Source organism: Sciurus carolinensis, chromosome 1, assembly GCF_902686445.1.
Source record: "Sciurus carolinensis chromosome 1, mSciCar1.2, whole genome shotgun sequence".
Classification (NCBI taxonomy): domain Eukaryota; kingdom Metazoa; phylum Chordata; class Mammalia; order Rodentia; family Sciuridae; genus Sciurus; species Sciurus carolinensis.
In genome coordinates, this window is record NC_062213.1 from 186852890 (window position 1) to 186875063 (window position 22174).

At 38.9% G+C, this 22174-nt stretch overlaps 2 protein-coding genes across 5 annotated transcripts in view; one reads left to right on the forward strand and one right to left on the reverse strand.

The window, feature by feature from the left end:
• Nucleotides 1–2535, reverse strand: part of Zcchc17 (zinc finger CCHC-type containing 17) — a 48994-nt gene extending 46459 nt beyond the window's left edge. For 2 of the 4 annotated variants that reach the window (XM_047547250.1, XM_047547270.1), the window contains exon 1: nt 2416–2535. The gene's annotated coding sequence lies outside the window, so the exon portion shown is untranslated. Of the gene's footprint in view, nt 1–1062; nt 1172–2415 lie in introns of all 4 variants that reach the window. The other 2 variants (XM_047547262.1, XM_047547256.1) reach the window with 2 other exon arrangements.
• A 162-nt stretch (nt 2536–2697) lies between these two features.
• Nucleotides 2698–22174, forward strand: part of Snrnp40 (small nuclear ribonucleoprotein U5 subunit 40) — a 32135-nt gene continuing 12658 nt past the window's right edge. Inside the window, exons 1-5 of the mRNA XM_047527256.1 lie at nt 2698–2881; nt 4468–4597; nt 6546–6639; nt 8394–8559; nt 18020–18142. Of these exons, the coding sequence (XP_047383212.1) occupies nt 2738–2881; nt 4468–4597; nt 6546–6639; nt 8394–8559; nt 18020–18142 (657 nt within the window). The 5' untranslated portion in view covers nt 2698–2737. The remainder of the gene's footprint in view (nt 2882–4467; nt 4598–6545; nt 6640–8393; nt 8560–18019; nt 18143–22174) is intronic.

Here is a 22174-nt window from a genome sequence, read left to right on the forward strand (position 1 = left end):
CTGACTGGAGAAACTCACTGCCACTGCCATCTCTGTCAGCAAAACTGGGTGCCTCAAACGCTTTTTCTCTCTGCATTTAACTCAGTTCCAAATTAAATTCCCACCTTAAGTGCAAGGGAGTCTAGAAAATAGTTTTTAGCTTTCCAGCTCTTTCAATAAACAATGGCACTAAAGGCTGGAATTGAAAATCCACAGTCCTTGCCATAGTACATAGGTTTCTCCATGCATGCACTAAACAGCCTTATGTGCTGGAAAATTTTGATTTCCAACCTCAAATGGGCCCTTAACTCTGCCCAGCAATTCACTTCTTTAGTAAGTTCATTATCCCACACTCTACAACGACTTTCAAATCTGTAATATTCACAAATCTCTGATCTTCTCTAAGTATATGTTTCCACTTCCTCCTTTACAGAGAAAATAAAAGCTATGAGACAGGGAACTCACTTTATGAATAGCAAACATACAACCTATATCTATAGCCTTCATTCCCTTCTTCCCACCTGTTAAATGAAGAAACTGTCCATCTTCCACAAACTGATCCCTCTACTATATATTGGGTCTCACCCACTACCATGTTCTCAGAAATCTTATACTATCAGTGATCCAATTTCTCTCATATATTCCACTTCTCCACTGCTCTCTTAATTCGATCCTTGATAACCTCATCCCTTTCAGCTACAAGATTCTCTCCTCCTCCTTATAATTTTATGTATAAAAAAAACTGTCTAGGAATTTCTATCACAGACCATTCATTTGCTCCTGAGACATTCTTTGAGTCCTCCTATCTCTTCCTTTTCCATTTCTCCTGTTGGTTCACTCATCTGTTCTTTGCCATGTTGAAAAAATTCAAAGTTCTTAGTTGACTTTATCCACACCCATGGCTCAATTATCACATATATGCAAATTATTCTCAAGTTTATATTTCCAACACAAATCTCTATGCTGAGAACCAAAGGTTTATTTCAAACTGCCTCCTCGATGTCATCAACGACCTCCCCCAGAAAACCATGAAGGACAAAAAACTGGTGTCAGTCAGGCACAGAGGCACATAATCACAGCAACCTGGGAGGCTGAGGCAGGAGGATACCAAGTTCGAGGCCAGTCTCAGTAACTTAGAGGGAGGAAGCTCAGCAGGTGGAGGAAAAGCATCCCTGGGTTCAATCCCCAGTACCTAAAGCAAAACAAAACAGATCACTAGTCACCTTCTAGTGTTCCCTATCTCAGTGATTACTACCATTATATACTCAACTGCCTAAGTCAGAAACCTAGAAGCTATTTTTCTCTTTATTCTCTGAATCCAATCCATCACCAAATCCTTTTATCCACTTATCCCCCATATACTCTACAATCTGTCTAATTTTCTGCATTTCCATCACCATCTCAGTCTCTATTGACATTTCTGACCAGGATCACTGCATATTCTAAGTGATCTATCCGTATCCACTAGGGCTCCCTTCACCCCAACGTGTTCACACCATTAAGCTCCACTGCCCAGAGGAGGGAAAACTCTCTCCTTTTAAAAGTAAAAGCTACAAATTCTTGCAAGGCCTAATCTCTACCACCTCCAGCTTCATCATGTACCATACTCCCCTTCAATCTCTTTATACCAGCCACACTGGCTCTTTGTTTTAATACTCCTCGCAACTGATATGGGACCTCTGCCCAAGCCGCTCTGTATGGAATGCTCTGCCCTCCCCTCCTTCCGTGTAATCAGAATTCTTCCATCGATATCAGCTCAGGCATCATTTCCTCAGAAAAGCCTTCCTGCTTACTTAGATCCCAAGAGCATCAGGGATCTTTCTTGAGTAGCACTTGACTTTATTAGTGAGCTCACTATTTAACATGTTTTTCCAACACACTCTAACCACCTGAGGATCGGGACCATGCTTGGCTCACGATGTATCCCCGAACGCTCTGCACAATAAATGGCAGTAGGCTGACTGAGGAAAAGACCTGGTTCTGGGGAACGAATCTCGCTCAATAAGGCTGTGCCCTGGAGAAGGACTTGGACGTTTCCTTCGTCGCTTCTCTCTCGGGGGTGTACATTAGGCTCTAATAAATGCCTGTAAAATCAGTGGCAGAAGCGGGTCGGCCTCCGCAGCCAGAGGGGGGCCCCCAGTAGGCTGGGAGACTGGCCTTTCTTGCTGGGAACGCCAGGCAAAGGGCTGGACATAGTAGGCGCCCGTCGAAGGCAGCAGACATCAACGGGCAGCAGCAGCAGGGTCTCAGTCCTGCCGCTAGAGACCCCAAAGCTCTGTATGGAATGCTCCTGCCTGCAAGGGGACTACTCCAGGGCCCGCTTCCCGCCCCTTGCTCTCAGGGCCTTCAGCTGAGAATGGCAGGCTCAGGCCGCACAAGCCTGGCGTTGCCTCCAGATTCGAGGAGCCACCCACCCCGACTCTCCCTCAAACTCACTTAGTGTCAGCTCCTGCTCTCCCCGCCGCCGTATTGCCCGAAACGCCAAACCCAGTCAGAGCTTTCCCACCCACAAGACACAGCGCGCCTAGGAGGGACGCCAGCTCCGCTCACCAATCCTGGAATGGCGCTCTCGTGACGTCAGAAAAATAGGACCAATAACAAGAGAGCATTCAGAGGGCGGTGCAAGAGGGGAATATTGAAAGCCAATTGGCTTTCCCAAATCGGAAGTTCTGGAGGAAGGACTAAATCCGAGCCAATCGCAGGCCGCCCGAAGTTGTCGGCGCGGTCAGTGGCGGCGCTGAGGACAGCGGGTACCGCCATGATAGAACAGCAGAAGCGTAAGGGCCCTGAGTTGCCGCTGGTCCCAGTCAAGCGGCAGCGGCATGAGTTACTGTTGGGAGCCGCGGGGTCGGGACCCGGAGCGGGGCAGCAGCAGGGGACGCCGGGAGCTTTGCTGCAAGCGGTAAGTGAAGAGGCAGGCGGCCTTCGGCCCTCAGCTCATCTCCCTCACCTCCTAACGCTGGTACCTGATGATCCCGCACTGCGGGGCGAGAATGTACCTGAAGTTAAAACAGATAAAGGCACAGATAAAGGCAATAAAAGCAACCAATATCACGTGGATGCTCCGTACATGTTTCCCTGTTTGAGGCACTTTCTCAACCTTTCGATCGCCCTGTGAGGTAGCATTGAAATTAATCTAAAAACCTTAGGCTCACAATCAGGGTCCGGGCTTCTGCATCCTAAATATTGCGGGGATCCAACATAAAAAAAAAAAAAAAAAAAAAAAAAAAAAAAATTCAGAGAAGTTTGTAGAATGGACGGCTGAACAGTGAGGGAAAGAGGAAGGGATATAAAGGGATATAAATGATGTTGGCTCGCTTTGGAATTTCGGGCAAGTTGCTTTTCCGTTTACTTCGCTGCACTAGTGTTATTAACAGCATCTGAATGAACAGTAACATTCATTGATGCTTGTGCTATGTTTCGTATATGAAGTCTATATTAATATAGTCTTGGTAACGGCATAAGAGTTAGAAACTGTTACTTTACCAATTTGGAGGTGGGAAAACAAACCCTTATCAAATAAGGGATAGATTTTGAATTGGATTCCATACTCCTAACTTCCTTTCTTGTAAAACAGAGATGATCACACTTCTCTTACTAATAGGCTCAGATGAGGAAGTATATGTCCCCTCTTCTCTCAACTTCTCAATCAGCCTATCAGCAAATCCTACTGGCATGGTCGTCCAAAGATCTCCATAAGCATAAGCCTGGTGGTGGCCTGTGTACTTTGTAATCCCAGCTACTTGGGATGCTTAGGCAGGAGGAACTGCTTGAACCCAGGAGTTTGGGGCCAGTCTAAACAACAGAGTAAGGCCCTGTTTCAGAAAAGAAAAAAAAAAAAAAAAAAAATCTAGATATATACAGAATTACTGCCACTTTATCCAACTCCATCACTATCACTACCTCCTGGTCTCACATTTTGTTGTTGTTGTTGTTGTCACTAAAGTATTGAATCCAGGGGCACTTTACCACTGAGCCACATTCCCAGCCTCATTTTTTCAAATTGTTGGTTGGACCCTCACTAAGTTTTGGGCTGTTCTTGAACTTGAGATCCTCTTGCTTCAGTCTCTTGAGATGGGATTACAGGCCTGAGTCAACCACTGAGCTCTTAAGTCATTATTGTCTCATCTGGCGTTGTTGCAAAAGGGGCCTTACATTTCTGTTTTTATCCTTGTGTGGACAATCCATTATCAATCTACCAGCCAGGGGCATCCTTCTGAACATCACATTACATTACTTTTTGCTGAAAACTTTCAGGTGACTTTGCATTTCATTCAGAGTAATCAAAATCCTTATTCCTACTGGAATGTTCAAGTGGGTATCAAAGTAGGGGCATGAATTATGTGAGCAGAGCTGTGTTTCTCTAAATTATATGAAATCCTCTTAATCATTTGCCTGATCTTTTCCCTTCACTCCCTACTCTGCAATTTTGCAGCTTCCTTTGCTTGTATGCAGTGGCTAACTACCTCATACCTCTCTTTTGTTTAGGGACCTCCAAGATGTTCCTCCCTTCAAGCCCCAATCATGCTGCTCTCAGGACATGAAGGAGAAGTGTACTGCTGCAAGTTTCACCCAAATGGATCCACCTTAGCATCTGCAGGATTTGACCGACTGATATGTAAGACATAGTTTTTGAATCTGGAATAATTGCTCTCTGCCAAATAGTGGTTTTTTTTTTTTTTTTTTAAACTTTGGATGGCACAGAAGTTATCAGTCTAAATTAGCAACTTAAATTACATGGCTAACATGCCAAAATCAGGGCATAAAAATGTTGAATGATCACTTGGGTGTAGAATTTGGAGTCCATGTGGTAAATACAGAAAGAAGGAACTATTCTTCTAGTTAGAAAAGTGAATTGACTGTGGTTTAAGATATTCCTCATGAAGGCAGATGTTTTATTTAGCAAGGCAGCAATCTGGGTTTAACAGGTTTATGAGGAAAGAGAACTTTCCTTTCTCAAAGGAATGAGACCTTCTTCTTGAACCATACCCTGAATCTTAGCATATACAAAGGAAGAGGGGATCCTAAAATAGTTGCCTACTCAGATAATCTACCTGTATATCATTGGGTTCTGCTGTCAGATTCTTAGCTATTAATGAGGAATACCCACTTTTGAAAAATAAGTAGAAAAATCAGGCTGGTACAATAGCCCAGTGATAGAGCACTTGCCTAGCATACACAGGCTAGGGATTGAATCGCTAGCACTGCCAAAAAAAATGGTGAGGAAGGGGAGGAAAAATCACTTTGAAGCAGGGAGTCATCTAGGCACAGTGGCACATGCATGTAATCCCAGCAACTAGGGAGGCTGAGGCAAGAGATTGAAAGTTCAAGACCTGTCTCAACAATTTAAACCCTAAGCATCTTAGCAAGACTTTCTCAAAATAAAACATTTAAAGGACTAGGGATGTAGCTCAGTATTAAAGCACCCTTGGGTTTAATCCCCAATACCAAAAAAAGAAGAAGGAAAAAAAAGATGAGTCATGGGTAACTAATTAAACAAATTAAAAAAAAAAAAAAAAGATGAAGAGGGGAGTCTTGAGAAAAAGCAAGAGAGAACATAACAGAATTATCTCACTTTTTCTTGTGGCTTCATTCTTCATTATCTCATAATTAAATGATTATGAGATAAAATGAGTCCTTTGGGTTTTTTCTTTCAACATTGCCTCAGAGTAGATTGTTTGTCTTTATTGCCAATTTTGATTTGGATGTTTTAGTCCTGTGATCCTTATTCTTACCAGTAGCCAAGCATCTGGAAGACTTACAGATCTCTGTAGAACTTCTGAGTTATCAGTATTTATATGCTTAATTTCATTAGACAAGCTAGAAACTGTTGTTAACAGAAAAATGACTTTCAAATCTATAGGTATCTATCCATATATACATATATATTTTATCTAGGTAGATAATCCATAAATATCTCTTCACGCCTTTGCTTGACCATTCTCCCTGAAGATAAGAACTGTGTCCTTTCATTTATTCCAGCACCTGACATGTAGTAGTTACTACTAAGTGTGGAATGAGTAAATGTAATACAATGTCATTGCCACATGACCTTCAAGTTGTAGATTCCTAGGTTTTCTATAAGTCTGTCATTTTGCAGGCTCAGAACAGATAAGTAGGTGTCAACGTTTTTAAAATTACAGGGAAAAAATTTAAAATTTTTAAGAACTATATCTTTTTTCTTTTTACCTTATCAATTATAAAAATAGCGCCATTATTTTTATTGTAGTGTCAAGAAAGTTGGTCCACTTTCTTGAATCAGTAGTGTTTCAAGGGAGAATAATTTCAGATCTGTACTTCTGGTTATTTCACAACTTATTTTTTTCTTTTCTTTTTTCTTTCTTTGTGTGTGTTACTGGGGGATTGAACCCAGGGGCACTCTACCCCTGAGCTACATCCCCAGCCCTTTTTCATTTTGAGACAAGATCTCACTAAATTGCTGAAGCCGACCTTAGCCTCCTAAGCTGGGATTGCAAGTATGTACTACCATGCCAAGCTACGAGTAACCTTTCATAGGTGCTTTCTTTTGCATATTAATACTCACAGAAGCCCTCTCTCCTTAACAGTGTTGTGGAATGTCTATGGTGACTGTGATAACTATGCTACTTTGAAAGGACACAGTGGAGCAGTGATGGAACTGCATTATAACACAGATGGCAGGTGGGTATACTGCATCATGGAGTAACAGCTGCTTCTCATACTGATACCTCAGTATGAGATCTTTTTGCCTTCTGACCTTGAGTTAGCCTCTCTCAGGAAACCTTTCTGTCAAAAACTGCTACATTTTGGATAGCTACTTGATTGTCCTTATTTCCAAGTGAGGTGTTTATTGTCTATGTATGCAATTATAAATACACTGTCATCTAGCATATTAATAGTTCAGACCGATTTGTTTTATCAGATGTAAAACAAAATAAAATTTTATCTGTAGAAATTAGCTACTTTCATTATGAAAGTAATAAAACACAATTTTGAGAAACCAAATAAAGCAGATAGATTTTTTTTTTTAAAGTGCATGTTCCTGCCATACCAAGATAGTCACTTTTTTTTTTTTTCTTTTTTCTTTTTTTTTTCTTTTTTTTTTTTTTTTTTTTTTTTTTTTTGGTACCAGGGATTGAATTCAGGGGCACTCAACCACCAAATCACATTCCCAGCCCCATTTTGTGTTTTATTTAGAGACATGGTCTTGCTGAGTTCCCTAGTGCCTCACTTTTGCTGAGGTTGGCTTTGAACTCTTGATCCTCCTGCCTCAGCCTCCTGAGCTGCTGGGATTACAGGCATGCACCACTGCACTCAGCTCAAAGATAGTCACTATTAATGTTTTTCTAAAGATTTTCCTATCCAAACTTTATTTTTGCTTGGTTTGTTGGTGTATAATCCCAGCTACTTGGGAAGCTGAGGAGGAGGATCCCAATTTTGAGGCCAGCTTAGACACCCTAGAAAGACCCTGACTCCATAAAAGAGCTGGGAATGTAGCTCAGCAGTAAAGCACCCCAGAGTTAAAAGATCAGTCACACACACACACTTTTAGTTTTGGTATATTGTTAGTGATATGTACAGCACCCTCTCACCCCCTGTACCAGAGATCGAACCCAGAGGCACTTAAACCACTGAGCCACATCCCCAGCCTGTTTTTATTGTTTTTATTTTGAGACAGGTATCACTCAGGGCCTTATTAAGTTGCTGAGGCTGGCTTTGAACTTGTGATCCTCTTGCCTCAGCCTCCTGAGGTGCTGGGATTACAGGCCTGTGCCACCATGCCTATCTTGTATGATCCTATATACTGATTTTTTTCCCTAACAGTGTTCACTTAATCTCTATTATCATAAGCATTATAACTTCATGCTTTTAGAATATCTGTAGATAATAAAGGGATTTGGTTATTAAAATTTGGTAGGTGAATGTTGATTTATTTTACATTTCTGACTTCTTAGTATCTTGTGATGCTCCATCTACTGGTATATAGCATTGTATGCATTTTAAGTAAAAGCAGATTTTTAAATCAGGCTTAACTTAGAATTTATCCTTATAGACAAAATTAAAACTTTAGTTTTTAGAGAAAGGATTAGCATTACTCAGATGAAGAATTGCTACATTCTGTCTTAACCTCTACTGCAGCAGGGAGTAATCGAACATTTCCAAGTGAAAGGATGTCTTATCTGTAACATGTTAGCTATCCCAAAGGAGGGATCTGCTGTAATGGGCATGTAATGTATCATGGGCACTCAGAAAGAAATATTTTTAAACTTCATTGAGTATAGAACATGAGTATGATTTCCATAAGTAGTGTAAGGCATACCAAAAACGATAGTCAGTGATCTGGAAGAATCTGTCTCATTTTTGCAAGTGGGAAAGAATGATTGTTATTATTGGTCTCCACTTACTTTTTTTGTGTTCTTCCTCTTACCTCCTAGTATGCTCTTCTCAGCATCCACAGATAAAACTGTGGCCGTGTGGGACAGTGAAACAGGAGAGAGGGTTAAAAGGCTGAAGGGACATACTTCCTTTGTGAATTCCTGTTATCCAGCCAGGAGAGGCCCCCAGCTTGTCTGCACTGGCAGTGATGATGGTACAGTAAAGGTAGGTGTTCTTGGTCTGTGTGAACCTTATCCCACCTTCCCACCTAGGCTTCACCCTCCTCTGCAAAACAGTTTTAGCAGTTTCCAAAACAGATCCTTGACATTTTTCCCCATTTAAAATAATAGGCACTGTTTTAATTACCCTAATTACTCTACAGAATTATATTAGAACCATAGAATAAATTACTACTTGGAACAAAGTGGACCACGTGAATTTGATTCTTGGCTCAGCTGTTAATTGTGTGGCTTTGAGCAGCTCAATTTTCTGAGCCTCAGTTTCTTAATTTGTAGAACACTGACAGTCATATAAATGTCTTACAAGATTATTGTGAAATTACAGATATACAAAAAGCCCAGTAAATGGTTTTAGTAGCCCAGGGTAGGAATTTAAATGTCATTTAATCTTAATAGTTTCCAACCTGTCTGTGTATTAGAACCTGTTAAACTACCCAGAGATTCTGTTTCAGTGGCTCTGGATTGGGAATCAGAATTTTTAAGGTGTTCTTCAAGTGATTTGTTACAGTAGGTCTGACATTTTAGGAGCCACTGACTCATCCAGCATCATCATTTTACAAGTGAAGAAAATGAGACCTAGAGACATCAACTTGTGTCAGAGGTACACAAGGACACACTGCTTCATAGCATCAGGGGGTGCCCTTCTTCTCTGCACTGTTTGGCTCTCTGTTGGATTTTAATGATTAAACAAGGGAGCTTTGAAGGAGTGCACCTAAAAACAACAATAACCTTTTGATTTTGATTGTTGCATTTTTACTTTTTTTTTTTTTGAACCCAGGGCCTCAAATGCTGAGCAAACAGTTGGTGTACCCTTGATGTTTGGCTAAAAGGAAACTCTGTGGCTTAGGATTGGTTTCTAAGTTCAGAGTCCTAAATTAGGCATACTGGAGTTGGATAAATATGTGTTTGTTTGTTTGTTTACCACTGAACTATATCCCCAACGCTTTTTACTTTTCATTTGGAGATATTCTCACTACATTGTCCAGGCTCACTTTGAACTTGGGATCTTTCTGCCTCACTCTCCTGAGACACTGAGATTACAGAGTGACTGTTGGAGAGTCTTAACAGTGGCTATTTGCTAATTGGCATTGTAAAACACAGGAAGAAATAGAAATGCCCTAATGAGTTTTGTTAACAAACATTATTGAGGACCTTCTATGATAAATATCTAGGAACTTGTTTTTGTGCTTTCCCTTTCCTCTCGGTTTCTTTCATTTTTTTTTTCCCTCTTCATTCTCATATTTATCTTTCTGTCCCTTTTTAGCTTTTTTTTTTCTAGTACTAGAAAAAATTTTCTGTCTGTCCTGTCTTCCTTTGTTTCAGTTTCCTTTTTTTTAATTGAACATGAATTGGAATCATTATAACTATTACTCAAGGTAATTTTTTTAACAACTTCTATTTTTATTTTTTTTTAATTATCTTTTTTTTTTTTTTTTTTTTTTTCAGTGCTGGGGATTGAACCCAGGGCCTTAGTGTTTGTGAGGCAAGCACTCTACCACCTGAGCTACATCCCCAACCCTCTTTTTTTTGACAATGATTTTTTTTTTTAATTTTTTCTTATACTTGTTTATAGGATAATGTCTGTCTCAATCTACTGTCCTTCCCATCCCCACCTGCCCCAACCCTCCCCTCACTTCCCTTTGTACAATCCAAAGTTCCTTCATTCTTCCCTACCCATCCCCCACTATGGATCAGCATCCACTTATCAAGGTATTGTTTTTTAATGGACAATATGTCATATCACCTAAAGATGACTGCTTTTTTTAGTACAGTTGCTTATTTTGATTTTTAATATATTATTTGTATTTAAGGAATCATCAAACAACTTTTTTTTTAATGGTTTATTATTTTATGGTATACTCTATAAAAATAAAAACCTGAACACTCATTCCCCCAACATCAGGGGGAAAAGCTTACATCTTTCTTGTGCAATCATCTTCTAAAGCAGGCCATGTTGTTTGTTTCTATATATACCCCTACAAAAATGGAACTGCAAAGGGTTTATATAAATGAAATTGTCATGCCCTTGTTATTATACAGACTCTTGAAGTGACTCAAGAACCAAGGAAAAAAAACACCTCATGAAAGTGTGGAATGTCTGTTAGCTGTAACAAGTATCTGTTGTTAATTTGTTGATCTGGCACCTCCTTGACATAGTAGGCAGGGATATGGGCCAGGTGATTGCTTTTACTTGTTTCCAGGAGGCACATATCTTCCATACCCTTTCTTAAACAGCTGAAGACAAACCAGAGGAGAATCCGGTATTTAGATTCTTCGTACTCTGAGGTATTAAATGCATAAGGAGAAGATGGGTTATGTCCAGGTAGCATGCAATAAAATAATTTTTAAAGCAACATGGTTTTAAGTGTGAGGATTTTTAAAGAAATCAAAATATTTATTCACATAATTTTAAAACTAAAGTCAAAGCTAATCATATTCTATGGTAATGATTTAACTGCAGATAATATGGTTTTCACTTTTGTTTCTTTCAGAGAAAAGGCACATCAGTTCTTGACCAATTCAGTGTAGCTGTGAAAGAGGGAGACATTGTTTCCGGCATGCTTTATTTCCAGTTTAGACATCTCAGTTAGGTTCTTTCTAAATGCTGCCATTCTCTTCCATTTGAGGTTGATAAGTTCTGCTTTTGCAGATTCAGAAAACTTCAAATTTCTGGCAGCTCAAACAACTTTTTATATTTACTTTTTAGCTGCTTATCAAGTTGGAAGTCTTTGTTGTTTTCTTTTACTAGGTTTGTAAGTATAAGAATAAAATAACATCAGGGCTGGGGATATATATAGCTCAGTTGGTAGAGTGTTTGCCTCATATATACAAGGCCTTGGGTTTAATCCCCAGCACCACAAAAAAAAGAAAAAGAAAGAAAGAAGAATAAAATAACATCATTTTATCTAAGGGGGGAAAAGTCATGTTGCTTTGTACTTGTCACAGTTCACAGAAAGCAAAGGTTTCAGATAGCACTATGACTGAGCTGCATACCCAGCACTTATTTTTTGCAAGTTCATTCTTTCCCCTGGTTTAAAAGAAAAAAAAAAATTGTTACATGAGGGCTGGGAATATAGCTCAGTGATTGTGCATGTGCTCAGCATATTTGAGACCCTGAGTTCAATCCATAGTGGCAAGGGGGGGAAAGTTAAGTAAAATATAATATACATATATAAATTGTTTCCTTTCCTGAACAGTTCAGTTCTAATGCCATTATGTAGGCTAAAGCAAGGAAGGTGTTCTGATTGGAAGTGGGAATGGGCAGAAGTAACCCAAGTGAGGTGAGGAGAATATCCATACTATGAGGGTCAGTTCATTGTAGGGAGTCAGGAAGGAGGGCATCCCTATAACACAGGATAGTTAGCTCAGTGCCCTAATGTGGTGAAAGTGTCATCTATTCATGGTGGTGGTGGTAGAGGTGGAGTCTGGCTGTCAGAGCCTGAGCTGAGGATGTCCACACATGAAAGCAGTTCAGTGTAGGAGGTCAGACTGAAAGAATGAGGATGACATCCCTGGAGAAGAGAGTCAGAGCAATGATGAGGCTGACCCAGGTTGGGTGAGGAGGGGACTATTACAGGGTCGCCTAGGATGGGATTCACAGTTCAAGCAAAGAAAGGAATATACTCATGCAGGCAAAGCATCAAAGAGGATATGGAAGATTGATTACATATGGGAAGTTGATCAAATAAATAAATACATTCAACATAATAGGCAGATTTCTCACCGTCAAGAGAATGGAGTTTCTGATAAAAAAAGGCAGAAAACTAAAATGAATCATGCGGTGTTGGATTTGAATTGCAAGTGTGAGTGTGAACTTTTAACATTCAATACATAAACAGATAGTTGTAGGAAAAAATACATGTGAATGTTTGAGTGTATAGGCATGTGTGTACCTAAGTATACATATATTGCCTAACTCTCCACTGAGAAAGCTTAGAAGCAGCAGGTATGCCCATTAACAATGAGTATACCTACTGTTTAGGTCTTGGTCTTTAAATACCATTTCCAACAAATGGAACCAAGGCTCTTGTTTCGGGTCTGGGACAAGAAAAGTGCTTTAAGAGGAACCTAGACCACCTCATACAAAGAAGTTTGTCCAAAAGAACATCCTAGGGGCTGGATTTGTGGCCTAGGGGTAGAACGCTTGCCTAGCACATGTGAGGTACTGGGTTCAATCCTTGGCATCACATAAAAATAAATAAATAGAATAAAGGTATTGTGTCCATCTACAACTAAAAAAAAAAATTAAAAGAACATCCAACCAAATGATCAAATTTATCATTATTAGTAATGAGACCAAATTGTGACCCATTTGATAGGATGCAATGAAGATGCTGCCTTGTTTCTGTGATATTCCTACCAAAAGTGCATAACTTAAATCTAATCATGAGGAAACATCAGGCAATCCCAAATTGAGGGATGTGACAGCTCTGTGGTTTTCAGAAGTGTATAGGTCATAAAACTCAAGGAAAATCTGAAGGACACAAAAAAAAAAAACATGACAAGTAATTCAGCCCGATTCCAAACTGAATTCGCATGCAAAAATAAATAATTGGGATAAGTAGTAAAACTTGAATGGCATTGAGGATCAGATAGTAATAATGTATCAGTGTTTAATTTTTTTATTATATTGAGATTAGGTAGGGAGTAATTAGGAATTAAGTCTTCAATTTACTCTCAAATGATTTCAGCCCCCCCCCCCGCAGTGTTCTTTTTACTTTTCTGAACATTGATTATTTCAAAACTTAAAAATCTAGCCAAGTGCAATGATGTACACCTGTTGTCCCAGCAACTCAGGAGACCTAAACAGGAGAATTACACGTTCAAAGCCATCTTCAGCAACTTAGCCAGACCCTGTCTTAAAATTTAAAAATTTTTAAAAAGGGGTAAGGATATGCCTCAGTGATTAAGTGCTCCAGAGTTTAATCCCCAATAACAAAAAGATTTAAAGTCTATTAAAAGTGATAATTATCTGAAACTAAATTATTTTAACCACACTTTAAGTGACTACCATAACTTTTAGGACACAGACAGATTGTTTTCATCTGCATAGAGAATATATATTGAAACAAAGATGGTAGTAAGGCTCAGAAGATATGTGGGAATCAAATTATCAAGGCCTTGAATTCCAAATAAGAAGTTTGGACTTGATTCTTGAGCTAGAGGAGTTGGGGTGGGAATATGTTTTTTGGAAAGAAGTGAAGCACTCTTTTTGGACCATTTATCTGAGTAACATGCTTCCATGAAATAGGAACTGCTTTTCATCCTAAATCATGAGAATTAGAAGGAGAGACAACTTGGCATTGGCACACTCCTACTCAAACTCTACTTTTTGACCACAAAATTGAATTTAAGACCATTAGATCTTTTCTAAGATACCATGGTTGATTCCTTTCTTTTCAATGACTTTTTCTTTTCTCGTAGGCCAGGCTGCGCGCAGTGACACATGCCTATAATCCCAGCAGCTCGGGAGGCTGAGGCAGGAGGATCATGAGGTCAAAGCCAGCCTCAGCAACAGCGAGGCACTTAGTAACTCAGTGAGACCCTGTCTCTAAATAAAATACAAAATAGGACTGGGAATGTGACTTAGTGGTTGAATGCCCCTGAGTTCAATCCATAGTACTCCCCCAAATAATAACAGTAATGTAGGAGCTAGGAAAGGTTTCACATACCTGCAATCCCAACAACTTTGGAGGCTAAGGCAAAAAGATAAATTCATGGCCAGCCTCAGTAGCTTAGCAACACCCCATCTCAAAATAAACAATAAAAAGGACAGGGGATGTAGCTCAGTGTTAAAGCACCCCTTGGGTCAATCCCCAGTACCAATTAAAAAGTGTAGCCAAACATGGTAGTGCACACCTGTAATCCCAGTGTCTCAGGTGGCTGAGGCAGTCAGATTGCGAGTTGAAGGCCAGCCTCAGTAATTTAGTGAGAGCTTTTCTCAAAATAAAAAAATAATAAGGGCTGAAGATGTGGCTTAGTGATAAAGCACACCCGAGTTCAATCCCCCCCAAAAAAGTTTTTTTAGTGAATATAAGAGCTGAAGATATAGCTTGGTAGTAAAGCACCTGTATAGAATGTACAAGGCCCTAGAGTTGATCCCTAGCACCACACAAATAATAATAATAATATATGTGTTCATTTTTTAAGAACAAGCATTTATTAATAATTGTGAAAAATTAACCATACATTTCAATACTTTGAGGTTAATACAACATTCATATAGTAAAATCTGACTATTCTGGTCTTCATTTTACTGTTGAGTTCCTAGTATTCTTTATCAAATCAGTTTTCTTTAAGCTTTAGTTTCCTTATCTATAAAAGTTGGGGTTTAACTAGATAGTCAAAACACAGTAACTTTGAAACACTTTTTATCCCAACTCACATTAAGGAATACATTTTGTATTGTGAGCCAATATTCACCCCCCTCCACCTGTGTATCTGTATTATGAACCAGCCCTTTCTGCATGTGACATTTTCTGATAATCATCTGTAATATTTTTACTTGAGATAAAATTTAACTAACATAAAATTTATCATTTTAATCATCTTAAAAAGTATACAGGACTGGGGATGTGGCTCAGTGGTAGAACATTTATCTAGCAGGTGTGGGACCCTGGATTTGATCCATACTACCGAAAAACAAACAAAAAATGTGCAGTTTGGTGACTTTTAGTTCATTGTCATGCAACCATTGATATAATCCAATACCAGAACATTTCATCACTCCTAAAAGGATCCCCAAACCCATCTAGCAGTTACCCCCTCTTTTCTGCTACCTTCTGGCTATTGCTGCTCTGCTTTTTGTCTCTTTGATTTGCCTAATGTGGACATTTCACATAAATAAAGTCATACGTGGCCTGTCATGTCCAGCTTTTTTCATTTAGCTTGTTTTCCAGATCTGTGTGTTGTAAGATGTGTTGATGCTAGATTCTTTTTTATGACTAAATATTACATCATATGAATATTCCACACATTTTGTTTATCCATTGGTCAGTTGGTGAATATTTGGGTTGTTTCCACTTTTTAACTATTATGATTAATTCAGTATTATGGAAAATTATTGATTATTATGAATAATGCCACTAAGAACATTAATGAATAAGTTTTAGTTTGAGTACCTGTTTTCATTTCTATTGGATATATACCTTGGAGTGGGATTGCTGGCTCATGTGACAATTCTTGTTTAACTTTTTGAGAAACATAGATTTTTCCAAAACAGCAGCACCATTTTTATTCCTACCAGCAGTATATGAGGGTTCCAGTTTCTCCACATTCTGGTTATTGTTTTGTTGTTGTTGTTGTTGATGTTTTTTGGCAGGGGTGGTTCCTGGAGATGTATGTAACCCAGGGTCTTATACATCTAAGCATGCACTGCACTACTAAGCTATGCCCCTTGCCCTACTGGGCTTTTTTGTTGTTGTTTTTAAGATATCCTAGAGGGTATAAAGTGATATTGTAATTAAACAGTTTTTTAGCTCAAGAAATGTTTATTCAAGTTCTCTGCTCATTTACTGATTGGGCTGTTTGTATTTTTGTGTTAATTAGAGTTCATTTTGGGGGGACTGAGTTGTAGCTCAGAGGTGGAGTGCTTACCTAGAATGTGTTTATTTTTAAGTCCAGTTTATTTTTGCATTTGTCATCTGTGCTTTTGATGTTGCATCTAAGAATCCATTGCCAAATCCAAAGTCATGAAGGCCGCTGTGTTTTCTTCCAAGAATTTTTTTTTTTAATTGTAAACAAATGGGATACATGTTGTTTCTCTATTTGTACATGGCGTAAAGGCATACCATTTGTGTAATCATAAATTTACATAGGGTAATGTTGTTTGATTCATTCTGTTATTTTTTAAGAATTTTTATAGTTTGATCTCTTACATTTAAACTCAGATCTGTGTTGAGTTAAATTTTGCAAATCATGTGAAATAGGGGTCTAGCTGCCTTTTTCTTTTCTTTTTTCCTTTGGTGCTAGGGAATGAGCCCTTCCTCAAACTTGCTAGGCAAGCCCTCTGTCACAGAGCCACACTCCCCCCTAGTTTATTCTTTTCCATGTAGTTATCCAATTGTCCTAGAACCATTTGTTGAAAAGACTGTTTCTTTTTATTTTCTTCTATATGTATTCTATTGCATTGCGTACTCATAATTTTTGGATGAAAACTAGATATAAAGTGACAGTAATGGAAATTAGATTCTACTCAGTTTGTTGTTGTTGCTTATTGTAGTTATTGTTTGTTTAGTGATTTTTTAAAAAACTAATTTTGTAAGGTCTGTACTCTTTCTCCTGTGTATCTACTGTAGTCTTTCTCCATAAGCATTCCAATGCGCTAGTGATTGACAGGGGTTTCCTTAATCACTTAGAACAACAAAAACTCTGCCAGTCTTTCTAGATTGGCTATGTCTGTGTCAGAGCCTGCCTTCAACTCAGCCAGGCAGTTTGCTTATACAGAGCCTGAGGGTCAGCTGGAGGAGAAAACTTAGGGCCTTCTCAGATCCCCAGGAATATATGAGGGCTTTTCAAAGCTCTTATTTCCCACATTCTCCTTCCCTAGCCTTTCCTCTCAAGCTTTTTGGTTTGTCTGTCATTTGCCCTATTCCCTGGCCCAGGCAGCAAAGGCAAATGCATTTGCCTTTGAATGTTTTCAAGAAGAATTTCAAGTTAGGCAAAATAACTGCAAACCCTTTGAACTCACCCTTCAAAGAGCCACCAGGCACAAACCTGTAATCCCAGCAACTTGAGGCTGAGGCAGGAGGATCGCAGGTTTGAGGCCAACTTCAGCAACTTAGTGAGGCCCTAAGTAACTTAGTGAGAACATGTTTCAAAAAATAAAAAGGGCTGGGATTGTGGCTCAGTGTTAAAGCATCCCTGGGTTCAATCCCCAATACCTAGAAAAAGAAAGAAAGAAAAGAGTCTGAACAGGGTACATACAGTCATTCAAGGATGTTAAGACAGGAGGATCCTAAGTTTCCAAAAATATAAGTGAAATGATTTATTACTTACTTTTATGTAGTTTTCTAATAATTTCTTTTTAGTGATTAAGAATGAGTGTAAGCATTTTAGATTCCATTTGGTTTTTTGTTTTTTTTTTTTCCTTAATGCCTAATACATTTTGTTATGATTTGAAAATGACCTCTGTGTCCCTGTTAGAGAAGTGCCAGTGTCCACAAGGTCCTCGAATTTAGGGGTATCCTGTGTGATTACTTTTTTTTTTTTTTTTGGTACCAGGGATTGAACCCAGGGACATTAAGTTGCTGAACCACATCCCTAGTCCTTTTTTGTATTTTATTTAGAGACATCTAACTAAGTTGCTGAGGCTGGCTTTGAACTCACAATCCTCCTGCCTCAGCCTCCGGAGCCGCTGGGATTACAGGTCTGCGCCACCACTCCCAGCTGTGTGATTACTTATAAGAGTGACATTACTGATAGATTCGTCTTTTCTTATGCTTCAGCTTTGGGACATCCGGAAGAAAGCAGCCATCCAGACATTTCAGAACACTTACCAGGTGTTAGCTGTGACCTTCAATGACACAAGTGATCAGATTATCTCCGGTGGAATAGACAATGATATTAAGGTATGTATGATATTTATCTTATAATTCCCTTTCACTTGCGCACACTCCCAGAAGTAAGTCTTTGCAAACTGAGACTGTGGTACCTTGGCACTCAATGCCAACTAATAGGAAGGTAGTAACTTGAAACTTTCTCTCCTGTCCTTTTTGAGTTTCTAAATCAAAGGTTACATTGTTTCTGGTATAAGAACAAGGCATTTAATTTGACTGTGAAGTCCCTGGCTGAGGGTCTATGTGGAAAATACAGAATGCATTTCATTCCTTCCGAAGACATTTAAAATCTTTTTTTTTAACTGTCTTGTTCTAATGAGATAGCTGTGAATCAGTTTGTGATTCCCTTGCATCTTGGTGTGTTTCTTTTTGACACTATGAAAAGGAAATTTCCTAAGCTTCTCTAAGAATAAGAGAAAGTAATGATTTTGGAGAAGGAGACAGTAGACCATGAACCCAAGCCTTTAAGTAATTGACTTGGTTTCTAATCCAGGTTCCATCATTTTCTAGTTTTGTGACTTCAAGCAAGTTCCTTTACTTTATTTCTTTAAGCCTCTGTTGTCTGAGAACAGCAAAGGTGGTAATAATAACAAACAACAGCACCTGCCTCATAGGGTTGTGGTAGTTATTAACCAAGCCTCATCTATTAGAGCACCTGGAAGAATTCCGAAGTGTAACTAGTGCTAACAGTTGTGCAATGTTGTTTCGGAGCTACGCAGTTCATGTCTGCCTTTATGTGTTGGCTTTCTTGAGACTCTCAGAGACTTTGGCCTTACATTCTGCTTTATCATAAGAATTTAACAACAATGTTAGTTAATACCCAACTTCCTCTGTTGTCCCTCCCTGGAGATTGTACTGTATTCCCATCCCTCCTTACCTCCTTTGTAGTTACTGTGGATGAAATGTCCTTGCCTACCAGAGGTAGTCCTTTAAAGTGGAAGGGTTTCAACCCTTCTTTCCTCCTCAAGAAACCCATGCCATACATTTGCCCAGATCCTGTTTTTAACTTCTGTGTTTTTCCTTTCTTCTCATCAACATTTCATCATGCTTAGGTCTCTTCTAGGGAAGATAGATGGGATCATCCTTCAGTCACACACCCTTTCTTGCTGTTACCCTATGTGTCTTCCCCTTCACAGCCAAACATTTTGGAACAGGATAATCATCTAGCACTCAAAAAGAGCTTACTTGATGTTCTTAAACTCTGCATCATTCATTCATTTAAGGTTCACAACTGTCTCTTGAAACAAACATATTAATACCATTTTATAGGTGAAAAAACTGAACTAAAAGTGGCATGATAAGCTTGGCATGGTGATGCATACCTATAATACCAGCAACTGAGGCAGGAGGATCACAAGTTCAAAGCCAGACTCAGCAACAGCAAGGCACTAAGAAACTCAGTGAGACCCTTTCTCTAAATAAAATACAAAATAGGTCTGGGGATGTGGCTTAGTGTTGGAGGAGTGCCCTGAGTTCAATCCCCAGTACCAAAAAAAGAGGCACAATAATATAACCTAAGGTTCCACTGCTAATAAGTAATGGAAACTTAGTTCAAACTCAGAATTTGGTTCTAGAATCATACACTTAACGCTTAAGAGAAGACCCCTGAAGATTTTCATGTACTCACTGTCTTTAGTTCCTTACTTTCCTTTTATTTCTCAATTCCATATCACCTCTAATAGTCTGACCTCTGCTTTCATTGTTTTGTGGGCATGACTCTCTTTAAGACCATCAGTGATCTCTCTGTTGCCAAATCCAGTAGATTCTTTACAGTCTTTCTTATCCCTCTGTCTCAAATGCCCTCACAAGCTGCTTTCTCTAGGCTTGGTTTTTGTGTTTTTGTTTTGCGGTACTACATATCAAGCACAGGACAGGCACTCTGCCACTGAGCTACACTCCCCACCTCTGCATTCTTTTTCTTTTTCTTGTTTGTACTGGGGATTGAACCCAGGGGCACTCTACTACTAAGCTTCATCCCCAGTTCTTTTTATTTTATTTTTTTTTTAAATTGAGACTATCTTGCTAAGTTGCCAAGATTGGCCATGAACTTGTGATCCTCCTGCCTCAGGTTCCCAAATTGCTGAAATTACAGGCATGTACCACCATACTTGGCTAGTTTGTATACTTTGTAAGATATTTAGCTATCCAAAGCTAGGTGCAATGGCACACACCTCTGGTCCCAGTTATGCACCTCCAAATAAAGAGATGTAAAATTTGCCCTAAAATGTACATTTAACATATTAAAAGTTTTGGCAGTAAAACTAAAGATTAAGAAAAATGGTTAATTATAACTGAGATATTTTTAGCAACAAAAATGATAATTTGTTCATTGGAGAAAGCTTACAAAACGTAAAAATAAAAATAGCCTGGCACAGTTACATACCTATAATCCCAGCCACCTGGAGGCCAAGAAAGGATTGCAAGTTTGAGGTCAACCTGGGCAACTTAATGAGACCCTGCCTCAAAATGAAAAAGGACTGGGGATGTAGCTCAGTGGTACAGTGCTCCTGGCTTCAATCCCGATACCAAAAAGGAAAATAGGAAAAAATAAAGTCAAATAATCATCCAAATTCGTTCACTCTTGATATTCTATTACATTTCATTATACTTCTCCCAGTCATTTCCTTTAGATGAAATCTTATATGCTACTTTTCAGATGTATTATCCTATAACTAATCCTTTTGTCAGGAACCTCCCCTCCTCAGATCCTACTGTGACTGACTTGTTCTTGTTTTCATCTCTTGACTCAGATCTGTCCTCCTCTAGTTACTCTCTATCATTTTTCTCTTATATTCTTCTGAGCAATATGGTAGGATCATTTTTCTGATTCTGCCACTTAACCGCTAGCTCTCTGATCTTAAAGTTATTTTGTAGCTGGGTGTGGGGACACCTGTAATCCCAGCAACTGAGGCTGAGGCAGGAAGATCATGAGTTCAAAACCAGCCTCAGCAACTTAGCAAGACCCTAAGCAACTCAGCAAGACCCTGTCTCTAAATTTAAAAATATATAAAGGGATTGGGGATGTGGCTCAGTGGTTGAGCTCTCCTGGTTTCAGTCCCCAGCACCAAAAAAAAAAAAATTGTTGTTGTTGTTTTTGCAGACAGGGTCTTTCCATGTTACCCAGACTGGTCTTGATTTCCTGGACTGAAATGATTGGCCTTCTTGAAGTGGAGGCCTTCTTGGCCTCCAGAATAACTGGGACTAGAGGTGTGTGCAAACACGCCAGCTAAGGAAGTGACTTTAACCTCTCTGAATCTCCATATCTCACCTCTAAATGGGAGTAATTAGATTACCACATACAAGCGTTACATAAATTAAATAAAGATATGGCAAGCTCATAGTAAGGATTTAATGTATGTCACATGCCGTTACCATCTTTTTTGTTGTTTTACCATGCTGGGGATTGTGTTCTACTACTAAACCATATCCTCAGCCCATCATCATTTTTATTATTAGTATACTCTATAATTTTAGTAAGTTACAATTTAGTAAGAATGTCCTGGACATTCCTTTAGACTGTTTTATACATATCACTGTCACAAGTTATACTGTTATGGTCATATTTCTGTGAAACTTTTTCTGTATTTGTTTCCTTAGGATAGAGTTCCTGAAGAACAGTAAGGTGCCAGAAGCTTGAGGTGTAGCTCAGTGGTACATTGCTTGCCTAATAAGGCCCTGGATTTGATCATAAGCACCACAAGAAAAAATGATGATGATGATGATGATCATAATACTGTGTTAACAAATATATGAATGTTTCCAATTTTGAATATATATTGTTTTTTGTTCTTATTGTTTTTGTTTTGGTTCGGTTTTTTATAAAACCAGTTGTAGATGGACAGTATGACTTTACTTGTTTACTTTTGTGCAATGCTAAGGATCAAACCAAGTGCCTCACAGATGCTAGGAATATGCTGCACCACTGAGCTACAACCCTAGCCCTATTTTGTTTTATGGCAGCAGCAATTAATAGTGTTTAAAGTTAGGTTGCTATAATTATTTGTCTTCATTTTTTTCTCCTGTATAATTAATTAAGGTATACTG